We start from the raw sequence: 22,422 nt of genomic DNA, 5'->3' as shown, positions 1-22,422 counted from the left end.
AATAATGCAGTAATAGGAAGACTCATTTGGAGAAAGAAGAGTGGTTAGAATCCAGCAAATGCTGCTGGAAATTGTGGTAGAGGCAGATACAATTGAGCCTTTAAAGAGAAAGCATCTGCAGGGCTCATCTCCACTGGCGATCTTTAATTGCCCTTGAGAACATAGTGAAGACCTACATCTTGAACCGTGGCAGTCCATGCCAAACACATGAAAATCATGAAAAAGTACACATGAAAAAAACCTCATAAGAGGTTGGTTTATAACCCAATCATTTGCAAAAATATAATGCAATTTGCAGGACTGATGTCAATAAAAGATGGAAATAGAATACGTAAATAGAAATGTAAATACATCAATATCTTCCAACAATTCACAGATGCTCTCCAACAGAAGGATAAATTAAATCATCTAAATAGATATTGTACAGATCTATGAAATCTGAAATTGTGGAATACCTTGCTGATGTAGGACTGTGAAGGTTCACACTGTAACTGAAGAGAAGGATGAGGCATTTTGTTTCCTCTTTGTTGCTGAGAAGGGAAATTAGATTATCTGCGAAGGTATTGCTTCAACTGGCATGATCTTTGTCAGAGGAAAAAATGTTCTTCTAATGAGATTGGTTTTATAATAGGTAAAAGTAAAAAGCTTAGGGTTGCTCACTTTTGTTGTATGAAAACTTCTGATTTCCAAAAATCGGAAGGGAAGGGATAATGAATTACACAGGTAATTATTTATTGCATGGAATTTCTGGGGTTTTCCATTTCTTTCTGAATCCAAATTAAAGGCCAGGGCAAAGTGCATGAAAAGTTTAATTCAGCATTGTGTGTAATAACTGAAAGCTCATATCCTTCAACAGGAGTCTGACTTAAATATGGATCCTTAACTAAGTTTAATGCTGAAATGTAACAGGATGTGTAAGCGTTTAACTTAAATAGACTTCAGTCACCTTTAGTTCCAAATATTTTGAATTGTTTAGATATTCACTAAGCATTACATAGGCCAATTCTTCACTGGAAATCCATAATTTGGCTGAATGATTCTCCCTCAATAACAGCACTCAAATCAGTGAAGTCAATAACTTATTCTCTCCTGTTTCTTAACAAGCCTCAGCATTTTAAATAAAATGATTTTTTACAGGAGAACTGAAAGAGAGGAAAGGCAGATTACTCACTGAGGTGGATATCTCATTGAAACTTACAGAATACGGAGATGGTGCTTCCACTAATAGGAGAGATCAGGACCAGAGGACAGAGTGTCTCAGAATGAAGGGATGATCCTTTAGAATGGAGGAGGAATTTCTTCAAAGGGTGGTGTATTGAGATCATAGAACCCCTACAGTGTGGTAGCAGGCCATTCGGCCCATCAAGTCCATAACAACCTTCCAAAGAGCATCTTACCCAGGACCAAGCCCTGTAAGAACTCCCTAACCCCACATTTCCCCATGGCTAATCCACCCAGCCTGCACATCTCAGGATGCTTTGGACAATTTAGTATGACTAATCCACCTTACCTGCATATTTCTGGACTGTGGGAAGAAACCCACACAGCCTTGGGGAGAACATGCAAACTCCACACGCAGTTGCTTGAAGCTAGAATCTAACCTGTTTCTCTGGCACTGTGAGGCAGGACTGCTAACTACTGAGCCACCATGCCATGCAAAATTTGTGAAACTCATTACTGATGGCCAAAGAAGCCAAGTTATTGAATGTCTTTAAGACAGAACTAGAGAGATTCTTGATTAGTAAGGGGATCAAGACTTATTGGAGAAGGCAGAACTGGGCTGAGAAACACATCAGCCACGATCAAATGGACCCAATGGGCAGAGTGGCCTAAATCTGCTTCTGTATCTTATAGTCTTCAGGAGTAAATAACCCTAAATATTCTCCTTCACCTCAAAGTAATCATAATCTTTGCAGCTAGTGTTGAGGACAGGAACTAAAGGAATTAGTTGTGTAATCCATTATATAAAGCATTCTATTGATAGGTTTGAATGAATGGTCTCAACTCTCGTCAAAAAAGTGCAGAAAAGATACACAGGAATGGTTTCAGGGATGAGGGACTTGAGTTACATAGATAAATACAATCTATCTGTTGCCCTGGAGAAACTCATAACATATCAAGTCATGATAGTTTTATTCAGAACTGAGAGAAGAGATATGATAGTTTTAAGCAAATGAAACAAACGCAAAGTGAGGAGGAGGAACCAAAGAAAAGGCGACAGGAGAGAAGCAGGAGTGGTTAAATAATAAAGAGGCTCAGTAAGCAAGGTCAAAGATCAATACTGGGGAAAGCAGGATCTGTAATACTTCACTGGAGCCATGCTGGGGCTCATGTACTTCTAAGTCACTTAATTAAGAAAGTACAGAGTATTTTAAATTAAATTGGGCAAGGGACCAAATTTTTGCAAGTGACTTTGATCAAAGAGTAATGACAGAAGGGAAAGGTTTTAATATTGGAAATGATAGACTGTGACAGGAAGGGAGAAAGGGTACAGATCTGGAATTAAAAACCATAGGAAACAATAGATATTAAAAACAATAAAATTATTAAAATAAAGACATAGTACTTGAACACAAAGTATTTGAAACAAAACAGACAAACTGAGTGTAAATGGAAATTTTAAGAAATACAGTCTGGTCACCATTCGAAACATATGGCTGCAGGATGGAATGGATTGGTACTTGACTTAAAGGACACAGGATATTTAAGACGACAGAGAAAGGTAAAGGGTAGCCCCAGTAGTTAATGACAATATTAATATGAGAGAGGGATTTCCCAAATTCACAAAACCAGGCTGTGGAAACAGTTTGGGTGGAGATGAGCATTGATGAAGGCAAGTCGTCATTTGTGGGAGCAGTATACAGATTTCCCAACATTAACCACAGGTTAGGTGAACAATAAAAGGAAGAAATAATGGGAGCTTGCCAGAAAGGCACAGAGATAATCATGGAGATCTTAATTTATATTTAGACCAGAAAAGTCAGATGGGAAAAGATAGCCTACATGAGGAAGGCATAGAATGCTTTTAAGATTATTTCATAGAACAGAATATCCTGGAGTAGATAGCAGGCTATAATACTGGATTAGTGGTGCTGGAAGAGCACAGCAGTTCAGGCAGCATCCAAGGAGCAGCGAAATCGACGTTTCGGGCAAAAGCCCTTCATCAGGAATAAAGGCAGTGAGCCTGAAGAGACGCTTCAGGCTCACTGCCTTTATTCCCGATGAAGGGCTTTTGCCCGAAACGTCGATTTCGCTGCTCCTTGGATGCTGCCTGAACTGCTGTGCTCTTCCAGCACCACTAATCCAGTATTTGGTTTTCAGCATCTGCAGTTATTGTTTTTACCTAGCAGGCTATAATAGATATGGCATTGTGCAACGAGACAAGGTTAATGAATGACCTCATCGTAAAGTTGTCACTAAGTCATCAATGACCATAATATGATCAAATTTTATATTCAATTTGAGAGGGGGAGGAATGGGTTCAAGATCATTTTCTAAAACTTAAATAAGGGCAATAATGAGGACACGAAAACAGAGCTAGCTACAATGAACTGTCAAGTTAGCTTAAAAGTATGGGTGAATAAAGATGCATCAGTACATATTTGAAGGGATAATGTAGAATACATATTTGATAGAATTTTCTTATTTGTTGAAACGTAAGGGACAAACTCATCATCTGTGATTAACTAGAAAGGTTATCATATTCACCTAAAAGAAAAAATATATAATGACATAAAGACAGGTGGCATGCTAGAAGATTGGACAGAATACTAAAAATAGTGAGGAATACAAAAGAAAGCTAGTGAGAATTTCTAGAAAAACCTTAAAAATTTGAGTTAATAAAGAGAACACTGCCAAATAGATTTGAGTTTGGAGAAGTGATCATGAAAACCAAAAAAACAACAGATGAATTGCAGGTATTTTACACTATCTTCACTGGAGAAGATACCTGGACAGCTGGAACTGACAACCGGAAGCGGCAGATTCAAACCACTACAAATGCCGGATGAAGGATCACAGAAGCACTTCACAGGAGGCTCCCAAGCACTGAGGAGGTCACCTAGACAGGGGATGAAACGTCTGCACCAGAAATTCTCAGCTCGGTGAACAGAACCACAACAACGAGCACCCGAGCTACAAATCTTCGCACAAACTTTGAACACCTACAGGTGAGAGACGCTAAGCCAAGCCAGGAAATGGGAATCCTGTGCCAACCACCTGAGCGCCACATGCGAACAACTCCGGTTCCTGCATGACTGCAAAGGACAGCTGAAACTGACAACCGGAAGCAGCAGATTCAAACCACTACAAATGCCGGAGGAAAGACTACAGAAGCACTTCACAGGAGGCTCCCAAGCACTGAGGATGTCACCTAGACAGGGGACGAAATGTCTGCACCAAAAATTCCCAGCTCGGAGAACAGAACCACAACAACGAGCACCCGAACTACAAATCTTCTCCCAAACTTTGAAGAAGATACCTGTTGCATTCTCAGGGAAATGAGCACAGCAGTCTGATCCTCAGCTACCTGTCTCAATTGTCATTTAAACATCAACAAAAATAAATCATAGAAAATAAAAGCTCATGGTTTGGGGAGTAAAATATTGATATGGATAGAAGATTGTCTGGCCATCTGGAATAACATAGTAGGCAGAAATGAGTCTTTTTTGGGTGTGCCACAGTGATCAGTGATGGGACCTCAACTGTTTATAAATTGTATAAACTACTTAGATGAAAGGATGGTAAAAGCACATTATCTAAATGGTGAAAGACTGCAGAGCTAAGATGCAGTTGGTTCTCTACATTCTCAGACGTTAATTGTAAAGACTAGTGTGCAGCTAATTAGTATAAAAAGTTAAAATATTATTGTTTATCGTGAGGAGGAGGGAATACAATAGTAGGGAGACAAAAACAAGTTGCTGGAAAAACTCAGCAAGTCTGGCAGCATCTGTGAAGAGAACTCTCACAAGTTAATGTTTCAGTTCCGATGACCTGTTCTCAGAACTCTGGTTCTGAGGAAGGGTAACCACAGACTCAAATGTTTGTTTTTTTTCCTCTGTGAAGAGAAATCAAAACCAGCAGAGAAAAAGAAAACAAAAATCAGGGCAGATGGGATGATCTGGAACTGTTCAGCTTCATTCTTTGTTTGGGAGACAGTAACGATGCTAGTCCTCAAGCTTACTATATGTTTCAACAGTACACTCTGGAGGCCAAAGACAGAGAGCTCAGAATAGGGGCAAGGTCAATAATTAAAAGATAGTTAACTCAATGTTTTGTGGCCACACCTGTGGACTAAGCAAGTGCTCCACAAAGTAGTTACCAATCTACATTTTGACTCCCCCCCCCCCCCCCCCCCCCGCCCCATGTAGAGAAGGCTGCACTGACAGCAGTGAATACAGTAGACTAGATTGAAAATTCAACTAATTCACTTTTAATCTGGATGAAGTGCTCAGGGCCTTGAATACTGAGAAACATAAGTGGTAAAAGAACAGATGCTGTAACTCCAAAATTTACATGGAAAATACTGTGGGAAAGGGAGGGAATAAGGAGTGGATCAAGGTGATAAAAGGGGAATGGTGCTTGGCAGTTGCACCATCCTGGTCATGGCAAAAATGCCAAAGTGTGATCCACTGAATAGAGAGGCTGTTGTGGGTGGAAAGACAACAAGGCCAACCCTGTCATAGTACTGGGGGTCAGTGGAATGCAACAGACACAGTGGCTTAGTGGTTAGCAATGCTGCCTCACAGCTCCAGGGACCTGGGGTTTGATTCCAGCCTCGGCCGACTGCCCGTGTGGAGCTTGCACATTCTCCCAGTGTCTGCGTGGATTTCCTCCAGGTGTTCTTGTTTCCTCACACAATCAAAAGGTGTGCTAAATTGCCCATTGGTCAAGGGTAAATACAGGTCAAGGGTAAGGGAATGGGTCTGGGAGGGTTACTCTTTGGAGGGGTGGTGGCAAACTTGTTGGGCAGAAAGGCCTGTTTCCACACTGTAGGGTTTCTAATTAGAAATGGTGCATGAAATGAAACAGATACAGTTGAGCATCATAACAGTGGGTGGGATCCTCAGTTGAGGCAGAACAAAGGCATATTAATTATTATATAAGGTTGCATTGTCAGAATAGATGTAGTAAAGCTGGAGATCGTAGGAGAATGAAAGAAAGTGGAAAATGGAGGAAAGTCCAGACAAGGAGCATAATGTGGGAAAGTGCAGTCAAAGTAGCTGTGGTTGTCATTACGATGTACAGAATATTGAATATACCCAGAAATGAAAGCCGAGAGAGGGAGTATTTGTATAGATACCATGTGACGATGAACTTTAGAAACTGGAAACATTGTTGATGACTTTTTTTTCATTTTGGCAAGAGTCCTGAATGGAGAAGTGTTCAGTGAGAATAAATGGATTTATCCATCACAATACTGAATATCTGATGATTCCTGAAGGAAAAAGATGATGTTTTAGCTGTTAAAGTTTGCATAAGGACTAACTAAATACTTATTGGAATTGCTAGCTTTTGCAACATATTCTGGAGGGCTAAGGGCTGTAGAACTATAGTTGCTAAAATTGTATTAATAAGCAGAATAAAAATGGGTTTTAATTCAGCAACTGGTAAATTCTCCTACTATATTCACTAACAAAGGAAATAAAATATTCCGTGCTGTACACCTCTATGACTCTATAACAGGCATGAAGCTAGGGATTAAGAGCAGTTTAGGGCTGGAACTGAAAAAGACCCAGTTGTGAGAGCCACAATTCCGATAAACCAATACCGCAAGCACATGTAGGGCCTCTCTGCATTAGTGCTAGACCCACTAGATCAATCCAAGTCAGAATGAAAGTTGCTGACCAAACTTTTGAGCTTACACAATATTCAACCATTACAATAAAAGTGGCTCCACATATGTCAAGCTCTGGGGCAATTTACTTTTAATCAGAGGACTTTTATTGAAGTAAGATTATTTAAATGGTCATAATGTATGCTATTCATTTCATATAATACCTCCACAAGCTACTGTAGAAATAGATTGTTCCATTTTAAAGAAAAAAATATATTTGAACAGCAGAGGAAACACTAGCCAGGTTTCTGGACAGCACCACAGCTAGACAAATGTCCATGGTCAAGAAAATGAAGGCTATTTGGAATACCTACTCTGGATTCTAAACACAAATATTTTGTAATTTTAATATGATAGAGGTGGAGTAGAAAGCATTTAAACTGCTTAAGTTGATATATCTTTTCAATTTTCATCAACTATGTATTTTTTATTTTTAGAATGTATAGACATGTATACAGGTGAATTCTGCTTAAGTATGAAAATTATATTATCCAGAGACTTTGTACATGGTGGCAGAAGGTTGCAGGTTTGAATACATTATTTCCCCTGAAGTAGATGGTTTGTGTCTCCAACTAATTTCCTGAAAGATCTTAATTAAATAGAATTTGTTCGAAATTTTGAAACTGCACTCTATACTTAACCTGAAAGTAGAGGCAATTCAGAGATGAGGGATTAGGCTGCCTTCGAAAAGCTGTAGCTCTTTTTGGAACACAGGAGATTGAAGGGAGACTCAATAGAGATGGGCAAAATGACAACAGATTTGGATAAGGTAGGAAAAGTCGCTTCCACTAGCTTTTTGTACAATAATGAGGCATGACAGATTTAAGGATTTGGACAAGAGCAGGAGGGAGTAATGAAGAATTATTTTATGCAGTGAGTGCTATTGATCTGGAGCTGACTGCCTATGAAAGTGGTAGGTGAGATGATCAATAATCTTAAAAATAAACTAGATACACACTTGAGGAAAGCAAACATGCAGAGCACCATGAAGATAGCAAGAGAATGTAACTGACCAGATGGCTCTATACTCTACAGGGAATCTGTATGACCTCAACAGGCCAAATGGGCGTATACTTTGACATAACATCTAGTGGATTTAATTCTAAGGGAAAAGTGGAAAATCTCTCATTTTGTAAACACACTTAAACAACACAATTAATTTCAGTTCAACATATTGTCATTTTAGTTTAATTCGTATATACAGATGAACAAGCAGCTTGTTTGTTTTAAAGATTGGCTGCACAGGATTAATAACAATTTACTTTAGTAATTGGTACTCTTTTGAACAAATCAATTTTAAATATAACTTCCTATTCATAGAGTTCTAATACAACTACAGTGTCCTTGTATTAAAATCAAAATTTTACATATCTTCTAGCTTGAAACATTATCAAATAGTATAGTATTTGTGTCTTTCTTTGCTTTCAAAAAGTTTGACACAATCTGCACAACAGCAAAAGGTCATGGAACAACTTGGAAAAAAGAATTTTGTTGTACAACTTTCATCTGAGGAATACATTAAATGGCAGACTGTATATTTGTGAGTTGGAAAAAAATCCATATATTAAGAAAACCATTCAAAATTACTCTCAGAATCTATTGGACACCATTCAGACTTTGAACATCTGGTTCAATGACCTAATACTTTAATCATGAATGCAATTAGCCCATGGGTACTCTCCTGTATTTGGTAGGATATCTGAGGTTCAAAATATTTTAGAAAGTATGCTTGAATTATACAGACATTGTCAAATGGAGACTTCTATGTGCAATGACATACTCCTGCTGGGTAATATTCAAAGAACCTTTTTTATAGAAAAACATTAACTTGCACAAACCTTTGCAAGAGCATTAATGCAGCACTGTAAGGAGGACCAAGCCTCAGTGAGAAGATGAAAAGCCTTGGAATAACAAGTAGCTCCTGGGAGCAGATAACCACCTTGTAAACGCAACTGCACTTCGTTTCTTTCATAAAGAATTTTGCAGGGAAATACCAATAAATACTTGATATATAGTGGTCCTTCTATGAGTTTCCATCTGTTTTGATACTAGCTTCTACCCAGGATCAAGAGTTACATTGCACAAAAATAGGTCTGGGAAAGGAGCTGCTTATACAGTGTTTTGTTTTTGGTCATTTGTTGTGTTTCATGTTTAAGGTCTTAAGTCACTTTTGTTACAGTACTGTCACGCTATGTATTTTTGGATTGTTGTATGTTAATATTTGGTTTTTAGTATATGGCTTTGCGAGTTGAAGATAAGACCAGTTAAAATCAAACAAGTGTTCAGTATTTTCCAATGTCCCTCGTATATTTCAAAAGGAGCTACTTTGGTGAAATCCTTTTCTTCAATACATTCAGCAGATATCTGAAAGTCAGATTTTCAGCTAGATAAATATTTAATATTCAATTCTCAAGTTCCACTAACTTGGACATCAAATTTTATAGCCTGGGAACTTCCTATTCAGAGAACATAACATTTTAACTATATAAATGACTGTCAGATAACCACTTCTGAAACAATAGACATATGTCAATGTAGAAGATAACTGCTCCATTGATTTTGACAAGTAATATACAACAGCACCATCTGTTTACATTGTAATTTTAGACAATTGCCTATATTAAAGATGGCCATCAAAACAAACCAGGAGAGCACAGGCTGAGTGTAGTACCATGGAGGATTCTAGCTTTGGCTGAAAATCAATTTTTTCATTTCTCATTAACCATTCTATTTTTTAACAGTTAAGAACTATTTTCTTCTTTGTGCATTTGGTACACATAAATATGGTATAACCAGAGACAACAGTAACAAAGACAGAGATCACACAGATTTGACCCTGGTGGTTGCTGGAAGCACAAAATGGACAAGCCACAGCTTTCCTGTAGCTTAATGCATGCTCCAATCTTGGCAGGATGGCTTCAATTAAAATGTAAGATTAATCAATTTGTTGCAAACTGTGCAACCAATACAACTTAAATCCTTAGTTCAGGGACACATGTTCTATGATCAGTATGCTTCTAACTACTTATTTAGATTAATAGTAACATGGCCAAAAAAGCAGTTGCAGCTCTTCTCTCATTATCTCAGCACAGACAAGGGATCAAATCTGGGCCATTCCTGGTCTGCATGGTCCAGCCACTCACTGAATAAACTAAGCAAGTCATGAGGGCAGCTCATCCAGAACATTTTAACAAATACAGAGTGGCCCAACCACAGAAAGAAGACAAAAATTATCACAGTAAGAAAAGGTTATGTAATAAAACTGACTTCACCACCTGGGTTTAGTTCTGCTTGAGAGCACCAATAGGTCAGAGAGGCAGCTACTGCAAGTTTGATCTCAAAAACATTAGTTTATTCACAACCTCAGGTGTCAGCTGCCCTCTTTGCTTTCCTGAAAATGTCTCACCAAAATTCTGCATACAGTCACTTCTTGCACCAACAGCTGGCACAGCCAAAAGCCAAAAGGCAAGTTTGGCTAACTTAGGATGCTTTTGAGTGGCATTTGACCAGTAACTGAACAGATCCACAGTTTTATTGGGCACAGGTTCCTTTAAATATTGAAAGACTTCATCTTTTCGCTCATCTTGGCTCACCTCTTTCTTTGGTGGTGTTTTCAGGTTTTCATTAATTCCACACACTTTTTTTCTTGCAGGTTGAAATTCAATGGCATCTTCACATGACTGTCCAATATCTGAAATCATTTCACAAACTCGATTGATTACTTCCTCTTGTTGGTAGTGTGGCACGGACCGTAAATGCTTCAGATGTGGATCAAGGACCATTGCAACTTTATGAGCAGTTTCCACTTTAAAGTTCTCCTTTAAAGACTCCAGAAAAAGGTGACAGAGTTTACTTACAGTGCCAGCATCATTAGCTTTGGAAGTGAAAAGTTTCTCTAATTTTATATAGGTTGGGAGCACAAGCTGTAATGTTGGTCTATTTTCACAACTCAGCTCTATCACGGCCTGCTTTACTGGAGCCAAAATGGCTGTGAGGTTGCTCAACAAACCCTTATTACAATTTTGGAGGTGCTTGAGTTCTTTCCTTCCACTGATTAATTCTCGTAACTGTTCGTACTTCTCGTGTACAAGGAGGAGAGAATCTGCAACAGAATTCCAGCAACAGGGAACCTGTTGCCCTTCAAGAAGGCTGGATAACTCTGGACAGACGGTATCTTGTTCAAGTGAGCTCATTAACTGTATGCAGTTGCTCACAAGTTCAGTAACTTCTGGCATGTTTTGTGCTTGTAATGTCCTTTCATTAAGCACACTCCTTACTGTTGAGTTTAATGCACAAGCTGAACATCGCAGGCACATACCAGCTTTCAAGAGTGTAGCTGAACTGACTTTGCTATCCGTGACGTAAATTATCCGCATCTCTGACATGACAAATTCTGAAAGTACATTCAATACCCATTGGTGAACCTGCTCACCAGTTTCTTTGCCATCCACTTCTTTAATGCCAAGCACGTATCTTTTCATTTGCAATCCCTCTACTTGATGTGCTGTTAGAATGTAGTACGACTCCGGGCCAACATTCTGACAATGACAGGTGACACCTATTCCCCAGCACGCATTGCTTCCAAGTGCACATGTGACTTTTACTTTCACCTGGTTGTACATTCTGGGCAGATGTTTCAGAGCAAGTGTATTCATATCCCCAAGGATATCAGCCACAGGAAAGGATCCATAACGTGCACCAACATCAACAAGTGTCTGAGCAAGTTTGACAAAGTCTTTTCCGTTTACCACAGTCAGTGCGTTCAGATCAGAACACATTACTTTGAGCAACTTCTCAGCAATGAGTTGGCGCTCTTTTTCAAGGACTGAGCTATTCACTGCAAATGAAAATAAATCATTATACAAACAGAAATTCGAACTGATAGAAATTCTCCCATCAAACTTTACAAACTGGAAATTACTGCAGTAACAGTCTCATTTGTAAGTTTCACCATCTGAATGGGTGAATTTCCATTATCAACTGAAAAGACCCACTCTCCAAAGTTTAGCGTGCAGAAGCCAGATGCCGTGGCAAAATACTTTCCATGTGCATTGTACTGTATACTTAAACAGCCATCGCCAACAACAGCTACAAAACCTCAGACTCTTATCAATTTCATTCTGAGGGTGAAATAAAACGACATTGAATTATACAGTTGTAAAACAATATTAGTACTGATTCAGGAATCGTATTGAAGTGGATACCAATTAGGCCCACAAATTTTATAATTAAAAACAACATCTAGTACAATTTATGGTAAATACTCCAGAACTTCCTACAGATCAGATCGGTTTTGTTCTTATTTCACAGCTGCTCTAGACGCCTTTTCAACTCATTGAACTTTCTGATAGCTACACAAGGCCCCTAATAGTTACAATCATAGAGATTGTTTAATTGTTGACCGTAGTAATTTCATCAGGTTAACAAAATTGTTATTATGCTTGCTTGGATATAACATGCTCAGTGATTTTTAAAAAAAGAATGTATTCACTTTGTGGGATGTGGGTGTCACTGGCTGGGCCAGCATTTATTACCTGATCCTAGTTGTCCTTGAGAAGCTGGTGGGGAGCTGCTTTCTTGAACCACTGCAGTCTATCTGCTGTGGGTTGACCCACAATGCATTAGGGAGGGAATTCCAGGATTTTGACCCAGTGACAGTGAAGGAACAGCAATATATTTCTAAGTCAGGATGGTGAGAGGCTTGCAGGGGAACTTGAAGGTGGTGGTCTTTCTAGATGGAAATGGCAATGGCTTTGGAGGATGCTTTCTAAGGATTTTTGATGAATTCCTGCAGTGCATCTTGTGAATAATACACACTACTGCTATTGAGTAGTAGTAGTGGTGGAGGGAATGGATGCTTGCAGATATAGTGCCAAGCAAGCAGGCTGCGTTGTCCTGGATGATGCCAAGCTTAGAGTGTTTTTGGGGATGCACTCATCCAAGCAAGCAGAGTATTTTATCACACACCTCACTTGCACCTTGTAGACAGTGGACAGGCTATGGGGAGACAGGAGGTGAGTTACTTGCTGTAGTATTCCTAGCATCTGACTGCTCTTGTAGCCACTGTATTTATGTGGTGAGTCCAGTTGAGTTTCTGATCAATGATAACTCCCAAGATGTTGTTAGTGGGGGAATTAGTAATGATATTAAATTTCAAGGGGTGGTGGTTACATTGTCTTATTGGTGATGGCATTTGTGTGGCATGAATGTTACTGGCCACTTGTCAGCCTAAGCCTGGATATTGTTCAGATCTTGTTGCATTTGGACACATTTTGCTTCAGTGTCTGAGTTGTCGTGAATGGTGCTGAACATTTATTTTTGCACAATGAACAACCCCCCTTTTGACCTGATGATGGAGGGAACATCTTTGATGAAGCAGTTGAAGATGGTTGGGCCTTGGACACTACACTGAGGAACACCTGCAGAGATGTCCTGGAGATGAGATGGTTGACCAACAACTACAACTATCTTTCTATGTGCCTGGTATGACTCTAACCATTGCAAAGTTTGCCCTGATGATACGCAAGGATTCCAGTTTTGTAGGGCTCCCTGATGCCACACTCAGTTGAACATGGCCTTGATGTCAAGGGCTGTCACACTCACCTCTGAAATTCAGCTCTTTTTGTCCATGTTTGAACAAAGGCTGTAATGAGGTCAGGAGCTGAGTGGCACTGGTGAAACACAAACTGGATATCACTGAGCATGTTATTACTGAGCAGGTTCTGCTTGATAGTTGACGACACCTTCTATCACTTTACTGATGATCGACAATAGGTTGGTAGGGTGGTAATTGGCCAGGTTGGATGTGTCTTGCTTTTTATGTACAGGACATACTTGGGCAATTTTCCACATTGTCGGGTAGATGCCTGTGTTGTGACTGTACTGGAACAACTTGGCTAGGGGAGCGGCAAGTTCTAGAGCACACATCATCAGGACTCTTGCTGGAATGTTGTCAGGACCTATAGCCTTTGCAGTATCCAGTGCCTCCAAACTTTTCTTGATAATATGTGGAATGAATCGAATTGGCTAAAGACTGGTATCTGTAATGCTGGGGACCACAAGAGGCGGCCAAAATAGCCGCACTTCTAGCTGAAAATTGCTGCAAAAGTTTCAGCCTTATCTTTTGCACTGGTGTGTTGGGCTCTTCCACGTTGTGGATGAGGATATTTGTGGAACCTTCTCCTCTAATGAGTTAATTGTCCACAACTGGATGCAGCAGGACTGCACAGCTTAGATCTGATCCGCTGGTTGTGGGATCACTCAGCTCTATCACTTGCTGCTCATGCACGTAGTCCCGTTTGGTGGCTTCACCAGGTTGACATGTCATTTTTAGATATGCCTTGTGCTGCTCCCGACATGCCCTCCTGCATTCTCCAGTGAGCCAGGGTTGATGGTAATGGTTAAATGGGGGAATATGCTGGGTCATGAGGTTACAGATTGTGCTGAGGTACAATGTTGCTGCTGTAACATTGCTGCAACTACCTCAGGGATGCCCAGGCTCGAATTGCTAGATCTGTTCGAATTCTGTGCCTCTTAGCACAATGATAGTGGCACACAACACAATGGAGATTATTCTTAATGTGAAGGTAGGAATTCATCGCTGCAAGGACTGTGCGGTGGCCGCTCTTATTGATACGGTCACAGACAAATGCGTCTGCATCTGGCAGATTGGTAAGGATGGAGGTTAAGAATATTTTTCTCTTTTGTTGCTTACCTCACCACCTGTAGCAGACGCCAGTCTAGCAGCTATGCCTTTTAGGACCCGACCAGGTTGATCAGTAGTACTGGTGCCAAGTCACTCTTGGTGGTGGACTTTGAAATCCCGCACCCAGAATACATTTTTTGCCCTTGCCACCCTTAGTGTTTCCTCCAAGTGCTGTTCAACATGGAGGAGTACTGATTCATCAGCTGAGGGAGGATGGTACATGGTAATCAGCAATGTTATTCTTGTCCATGTTTAACCTGAAGCCATGAAACTTCATAGTGTCTGGAGTCAAAGTTGGGGACTCGCACAGCAACTCTGTATATCACTGTATTGCCACCTCTGCTGGATCTATACTGCTGAAGGGAACAGAACATATCCAGGAATAGTGGTTGTGGTGCCTGGAACATAGTCATATTCACAATCATATCTGACAGACAACATCAGGCTGTTGCTTAACTAGTCTATGAGACTACTCTCCCAATTTTGGCACTAGCACCCCAGATGCTAGTAGTGTCAACAGGGCTGTTTCTGCCATTGCCTTTTCCAGTACCTAGGTTGGTGCTGAGTGATCCATTCAGTTTCATTTCTTTGAGACTTTCAGAGGGCAACTGAAAGTCAACCACATTGCTCTGGGTCTGGAGACACATGTAGGTCAGACCAGGTGAGATTTCCTTACCTGAAGGACATTAGTGAACCAGATGTGTTTTTCCCAACAATTGACAATGGTTTCATGATCATCAGTAGATTCTCAATTCTAGAATTTTTAAATTAAATTCAAATTCTACCATCTGCCATGCAGGAATTTGAATCTGGGTCCCCAGAACATTATCTGGGTCTCTAGATTAATAATCTAGTGGCAGTAGGTTTGGGGTGCATGTGCAAGAGAGAGATATGTAGCAAGAGAGATGGGGAGAGGTAGAATGACTTTTCTTTCAAATAATGTTTGAAGAAGAGAATTCCATTAACCATAAATACCAGCAGCAAAATATAAATGCACAAATTAAAACTGAAAGGATTGAACGGGATCCAAAAGCAACCGTGATCAGTAGGTGGCCCCTTATATCACACAAAATTTGGAATCAGTCTGAAGCATCCAATTTAATGTTTAAAGACATTGAGATTTCATCAAACATACCTTACAAAAAGCTGTGAAGTAACACAGTCAGGCTCTGCAGGCTGACTATCTCAAAACTTTCAAGAATTAATAATTCTTGATGAAATTCCTCAAGTCTTCAAGAACTAAAAGCTGAGTACAGATAGCTATCCTTCCAAAGTCACTTAACATTAATTTGTCTGGATTAGGTACAAGAAGTTGTGCAAAGCTGAATCATAGTAGTATTCTGTGTGTTTATTTATTTTTGCTTTGGTACCAGTCATCGTTCTTAACTAGTACTAAAAAGATTAGCTTCATTATTGTATATTCTTGTCTAGTTAGGAAGTTATTTAAGTCATAAAGTCTGATAGTTAATGGAGGTCTTGCATTTTTAAAAGGTAAATGTTCAAATTATACAAATGTTTTCCCATATCACTTGTAATTATGCATCCAGTTATTCTCTTAACCCAGTCACATTGCCTTGATCACTAAATCTATTAAATTACCTGGCGCATTACATGATTCACGAAAATCAATGTTGTCACTAAAATTTGACAAAGTGAAAGTTTGATATGTTTCAGTAAAGCATTACCCTTTTTTTTCCACTTTGCATTCAAGTATGAATGGAGTGACCATCTTAGATGCAGGACATTCCAATGCATTCCAATGCTTTGACTAAAAATACAATTTTCTTCTGTGCCTATTTGGTGAATACTTTTATTTTGGACTAGATGTACAGAAAATGAATAAGTTAAATCAAGGATCCAATTTGGACAAAATAGAAAACTATGTGCAACAGTTTTGTTACTTCCAGTTCATTGCACCTTTACTTATTAAGCAGACTCTTCAAAAAACGGATTGAACTGCCCTCAAATTTGCTTTTTTGCTTAGACATATTATTCCACCTATTCCCACTTCATTTATCATTTAGTCTTCACATGCTGAGGCAAGCACTTGTGAACTTGAAATGAGAGTTATTTACCTTCCTAATATCTGTGTTGCTGTATTAACTCTAAGTGCTAAACTGCCACTTGCTTCACTCCTGAACAGGGCAGTTTGCGAAACTGAATTCTACAACAAATTCATTTTCTACCATTCTGAAGTATGGTGTTATTCAGTATGCTTAACATTTTGTTTTGATCAGAATTAGTTAGAAAATGAAGTCCAGATTCAAGCTCAGGTGACACCAATGTATTCACATTAGACACCGAAAAGTTTTTTCCTCCCATCTACCCAGTGCTTTTACAGTACATACCATCATTTGTGCAGTTGCTCTGGGAAACAGCATTCTTCTTTTCTGGGGAAGGAGCAGCAACAGCTGTGGTGGTAGTAGTAGCAGAAGTAGAAGTAGATGTAGTTGCAGCAGCGGTGCGAGGTGGCTGCACCTGTTTAATTGCTAAGCTGTTTTCATTATCAGCTAGAATAAAATAAATCAAATGGATTACAAGGCTACAGAGAACAAAGAGAGGATTAACAACTTTGTAGGAATTTAAGTTGTCTGGAATAAACTCGTGACATCATTAGAGTGTGATCATAACAGCCATTTTGATTGGGGTGGGAGAGGAGGTAGGTTCAGAAGGCAAGGCAAAAAGACAGTTGCAAATGACTTAGTTTTTATCTTGATATATTGTCACACTATACACTGGTGTCATCACACATCCAGTTATTTCTGGTTGCACATAGTTCATTTAAATAATCTGCCTTTGCATGCATTTAGGGTGGCACGGTGGTTAGCACTGCTGCCTCACAGCGCCAGGGACCCGGGTTGAATTCCCATCTCAGGCAACTGCCTGTGTGGAGTTTGCACATTCTCCCCATGTCTGCATGGGTTTCCTCCCACAGTCCAAAGATATGCAGGTTAGGTGAATTGCCCAAGCTAAATTGCCCGTAGTGTTAGGTGCATTAGTCAGGGGTGAATGTAGGGGAATGGGTCTGGGTGGGTTGCTCTTCGGAGGGTCGGCGTAGACTTATTGGGCCGAAGGGCTTGTTTCCACACTGTAGTGAATCAAATCAAATTATGTGGAAAATGTGCATTAAGAGAACAAAGATACCTCAAAGTCACCACTGGAAAATCTCAGCAGGTCTGACAACATCTGTGGAGCGAAATCAGAGTTAACATTCCAGGTCCATGACTGAGGTTCTGAAGGGTCACTAGACTCAAAACGGTACGGTCTTCTCTCCTCAGATGCTATCAGATCTGCTGAGATTTTCCCAGCAATTTCTGTTTAGCTTCAGATTTCCAGAATCCACAGTTCTTCTGTATTTTTTGTCAGACTAAAGCACAACGTTCTCAAGATATGACACTCATATCCTACCAACAGATCCAAAAATGGGATAAACTTCTTTCTAGAGAGACACACAAGGAGTAGAGGAAGGAATTTCATAAGAATAAGACAGACCTGCAACCTAATTTTTGAAGATCAGTAAGATGCCTCTTTCTAGCTGCAATGCATGTGTCCCCTATGGACAACTTTTTCAGAATGTTCATTAAGCCTTAGACTTCCTGATGGTAGCACTGTAATATATATTCAACAGACCTATTGGGAGTTGCTTTTTTGGGCATTATTTAATAGGTCCCTTAGGTATACATTGGAGCTGAAGTATCAACATGCCGTATAGATGTGTTGCTTGAAACCTTAGGGACCACACAGAATGCTTAAATGAGTGTTCACAAAAGTCTCAATTTCTCTCATGTTATTGACCTTAACACAATTTGATATCTGATTGAGGATGTAAGTATGACTGATTCTAATTTGTCTAGGTTTTGAGGGCCAAATTGATCAGGGTTAAACTGGTTGGTAGGCTTGGTCAATAGCTAGGATCCGCAGAGAAATCATGCATTTGAAAAATATTGCTGCACTAAGGGTGACCCAATTCTTAAGGACGTAGATAAGAAAATGACATTGTATGATTTCCTGGATAGAACTTGGAACAGGAACCAAAGGTTCACAAGCATCACATGATCAGAATTACAAGGAAGGAAAAATTTATTTGCAAATCATACCGGATCTCTCCAGCCTCACTTTCTGAATGAAAGGCTAATTATGGCTTCCCACGAAGTTGATCACAAATGTTAAAGAATTTAGACTAAAAGAAGCACTTCTTGTAGCAAAAAAGGCAAATGTCTCTGTTCTAAATCTCCATATATTCTGGACTAGCTCAGCAAACATCATTCATCTGTTAACTTTAAAAACATTGCACTTCCACATATTTTAAATGAGATTGGAAATAGCTAATTATATCATATGATTCATCTGCAATTAATAAACATCAAGGCTTGATGTGTTTCAAATGATATAATTTAAAATTTTATCTTAAATAGTTATTTGGTAGTGAATTGAATATTGCTGAAAACAGACATGATGTTGAAATGTTTTGTCTTGTGTTTATAAAGACAGGTGCAAGCATGCTAAAAATGAAGGGAATAAAAATTAACACTCTGAGAAAAGGGTACTGACAAGTTAACCCAGATTAATTGAGGCACTGCCATGGAGAAACATCAAAATCTGCCATACTTCTCTTGAATACGAAACTGGCAGAATGCCCATACATGTTCCTTTTTCTTGCTGTGGAAGGCCCAGGTTTTTCAACATATGTAACTTATAGCTAGCATATTGGTTGTCTGACCGATCAATCTTAAATTAGTATTAGTGCAGCACAAGTACGCAGGCTGTACGTTCCAATGATCAATAGTGGTATCAAAGAACATATTCCTCCAGCTGTCCACAGTAGGTACATTACTGATCATACTCATCAGCCTGTGTTTGAAAAACTCAGAACATCACCCTCAATAGTAAAAGTGATTCAATTTTGGAGAATATTTGCAGAACAAGTGACAGTATGCTAAGTTTTCCATTAATAAGCAATTCAAGATCATCACTTCTTTCCTAGCAAGTCAGACCAGGCTCAAAACATTAACTCTTTCTCTCTCCACAGAGGCTGCCAAACCTGCTGCGTTTCTCTAGCATTATCTGTGCTTGTTTGGGACAGTAATTTATTGGTGTATTCTCCATGGCAATACCTCTAAAATCAGAGCTGACTTGCTAACTAATTAGCACCTTTTTTTCTGCAATTTAAGTTGTTGATTCCTTTCAAATGTAGAACTGCTGCATCCATCCATATAAATGTAAGATGAAAAGATCCAAAAGTAACAATGACTGTGTTTTCAAAATGCTTGTTAACTTCATTTGTAAAATACTACGAATTGTTGAAATATGACTGCTGCTTTCAAAACATATTATCAAAATAAACTATACACTCTCCACAACTATGAATCTTTCTAAATTTCAGTGCAGGTCTTTATTTTGCATAGCATTTATATGGCAAAATAAAAAAAAGTCAGAATTTTTTATATCACTTGTAAAAAAAATTATAGGTTAAAAAGATACCTTTTTTGTATTACAATAATTTAAGCCCAAAACATGTCTTTCTTTTTAACAAAATAAAGAGGACTGCTACAGAGACAAAATAATTGAAGGCATAAATTCAGTGCCTAACTGGCAAAAATTCTGTGTGGGACCAATAGGATGTAACATTTAAAGATATCAAAGAAACTTTAAACAGGCTGTACAAAGTTAAAAATCACACAACACCAGGTTATAGTCCAACAGGTTTAATTGGAAGCACACTAGCTTTCAGAGCGACGCTCCTTCATCAGGTGATAGCATCTCCAAATCATGACGACTTAAACAGGCTGGACTGTGATCTATTGTGACTACAAAGGTGGGTTTATGGCCATTTGCTCAACAACAACAACCACGCCCTGTGGATGATGTCCCAAATTGGAAACATATTTTGTTTCTCCCTTTGAAGAATTCACAAAATCAGAGATTAAAAAGCCAGTTTCAACTCTACTGAAGTGTGCTAGAGAGATTGAATGCTTTTGTATGGAACAAGGCTGGATTTGAGTGTTGGCATGTTGAGAAGGTCAGAGTTAAGAATCTTTCATTATCCACCCGTGTTGCTCAATTCAGAGATTAATGCTTACCTTTTTATCTTACTTTTATCTTTTTGGACCCACTTCGTTTCTAATCTATTTGTATGTGCAGTGTGTTAGTGTTTCTTCTTCAATGTAGCAATTATTAAACTCACTTTTTGTTCATTCAAGAACATCTGATTATATTAAACCTGGTTAAAACACTAGTTCATTTGGATCTGAGAGACATGCATCCACAAAAGAAGTGAATCTTTTCCAATTAACCTTGTTGCAAATAACCAAAGGTACTGTTGAACAAAGGAGAACCAAATCATTTCTCCCACCTGGGAGTTTAACAGTTTGGAGTATCTAGTCCGGAATTATAATAAAGTGGGCAACCTTGCTCAAGATCTGGTTGAATCTTTTGCAAAGCTTTGAAATTTCAGCATATAATATGATTCCTTATAGAAGTACAATAAATGGAACTTGCATGTTATGAAGTGGGTTTAATATGTAAATGAATCAACAATCATTAGGGGGAAGAAAAAGCCCTTACCTGTGTGGGAATGCATGTGCTCTATTAGATTGTTATAAAACTGGAACTGAATCCCACATGCCCCACAGGTGTATTGCTCTTAAATGGAACAGAAAAAAGTAAAAATCAGAAACGATGAAGTCAATGTAACAATGGAGTACTGTACTCCAATACAAAATATACCAAATTCAAATTTCAATTGTGACCATCACATTGGCTTTTCCGAGGGGTAACGTTTAACAGTCTTAAGTAGATTCTACAGGGCAGTAATGTGAAATAATGTTCATAAGCCCTTGTAAATAATGACATTGCATATCCAGGAGAAATCTCCCCCCCCGCCCCCCAAACCAAAGGCTGCATGGATGCAGGAATTCCTATAGATGGTGAGAAAAGAAGAAAACACAACATAAAATTAAAAAGTGAAATATGAAAACCAGATGGGAAAAATCTTTAATAAAATTGCCCACAGTGACAAACCATATTTCCTATTGAGAAATTACATTCCAATGCATATTATAGAATTATTCAATAACTATTACACCATTTGGCTGGAGCAAGTTGGTGATTCTCTCAAAGACAGGTACCAATTATTAAAATACTAAGTTGCAACTGACATTTTAACACAAAACAAATGCATTCATTCAAATCAAATCAACGATTCCCCAATTTCACAAGAAAATATCATAAATTAGTCAACTAATATTCAATATGTTAATATAATTAGTATCCAGCTCAGATGATTGAATTCAATTTTTGTAACTTTTTCCTAATGTGTCACAACTGAACAAAAAGTCATGCTATGATTGAGTACTGTGGAGTTTTGCTTGGTTTGACACACAATTATATGGCATAAACATAAATTCAATACAGAATATCAAGATTAAGTGAGACTTATCACCTACAGTTTTACTAACACTTAATAGAACTATGTTGATGATAGGGGAAGTATTAAATGACTGGAGTGTGTGGTACTGAAAAAGCACAGCAGGTCAGGCAGCATCCAAGGAGCAGGAGAATCAATGTTTTGGGCATAAGCCCTTCATCAAGAATTCCTGAAGGGCTTATGCCCAAAACGTCAATTCTCCTGCTCCTTGGATGCTGCCTGACTTGCTGTGCTTTTCCAGCACTACTCTGATCTAGTCTCTGGCTTCCAGCATCTGCAGTCCTTGTTTTTGCCCTGTTTAAAAAAAATCCTGGCATAAAGTTTATTTTGGAGCTATATATTTGATTATTTAACATTGTTGGAAGTATTGTAGTTTGGACAAAATGTTTTTATGAGCTAAAAATAAAAAAGTTGGAACTGTAATTGAGTCAGTACAAATGATGACAACTTCTAATT

At 38.8% G+C, this 22,422-nt stretch overlaps 1 protein-coding gene across 5 annotated transcripts in view; it reads right to left on the bottom strand.

The window, feature by feature from the left end:
* Window positions 1-7,994: 7,994 nt before the first annotated feature.
* Window positions 7,995-22,422, bottom strand: part of znf618 (zinc finger protein 618) — a 120,568-nt gene continuing 106,140 nt past the window's right edge. For 4 of the 5 annotated variants that reach the window (XM_072565617.1, XM_072565619.1, XM_072565620.1 and 1 more), the window contains 3 exons: window positions 21,105-21,182; window positions 16,889-17,050; window positions 7,995-11,672 (listed from right to left, as the gene is read on the bottom strand). In XM_072565617.1, coding sequence (XP_072421718.1) covers window positions 10,156-11,672; window positions 16,889-17,050; window positions 21,105-21,182 — 1,757 coding nt within the window. In that variant the 3' untranslated portion in view covers window positions 7,995-10,155. The remainder of the gene's footprint in view (window positions 11,673-16,888; window positions 17,051-21,104; window positions 21,183-22,422) is intronic. The other variant, XM_072565618.1, reaches the window with a different exon arrangement.

The sequence above is a fragment of the Chiloscyllium punctatum genome, chromosome 49 (genome assembly GCF_047496795.1).
Source record: "Chiloscyllium punctatum isolate Juve2018m chromosome 49, sChiPun1.3, whole genome shotgun sequence".
Taxonomy (NCBI): Eukaryota; Metazoa; Chordata; class Chondrichthyes; order Orectolobiformes; family Hemiscylliidae; genus Chiloscyllium; species Chiloscyllium punctatum.
Note: the sequence above shows the minus strand (reverse complement) of the source record. Positions and strands in the feature narration are given on the sequence as shown.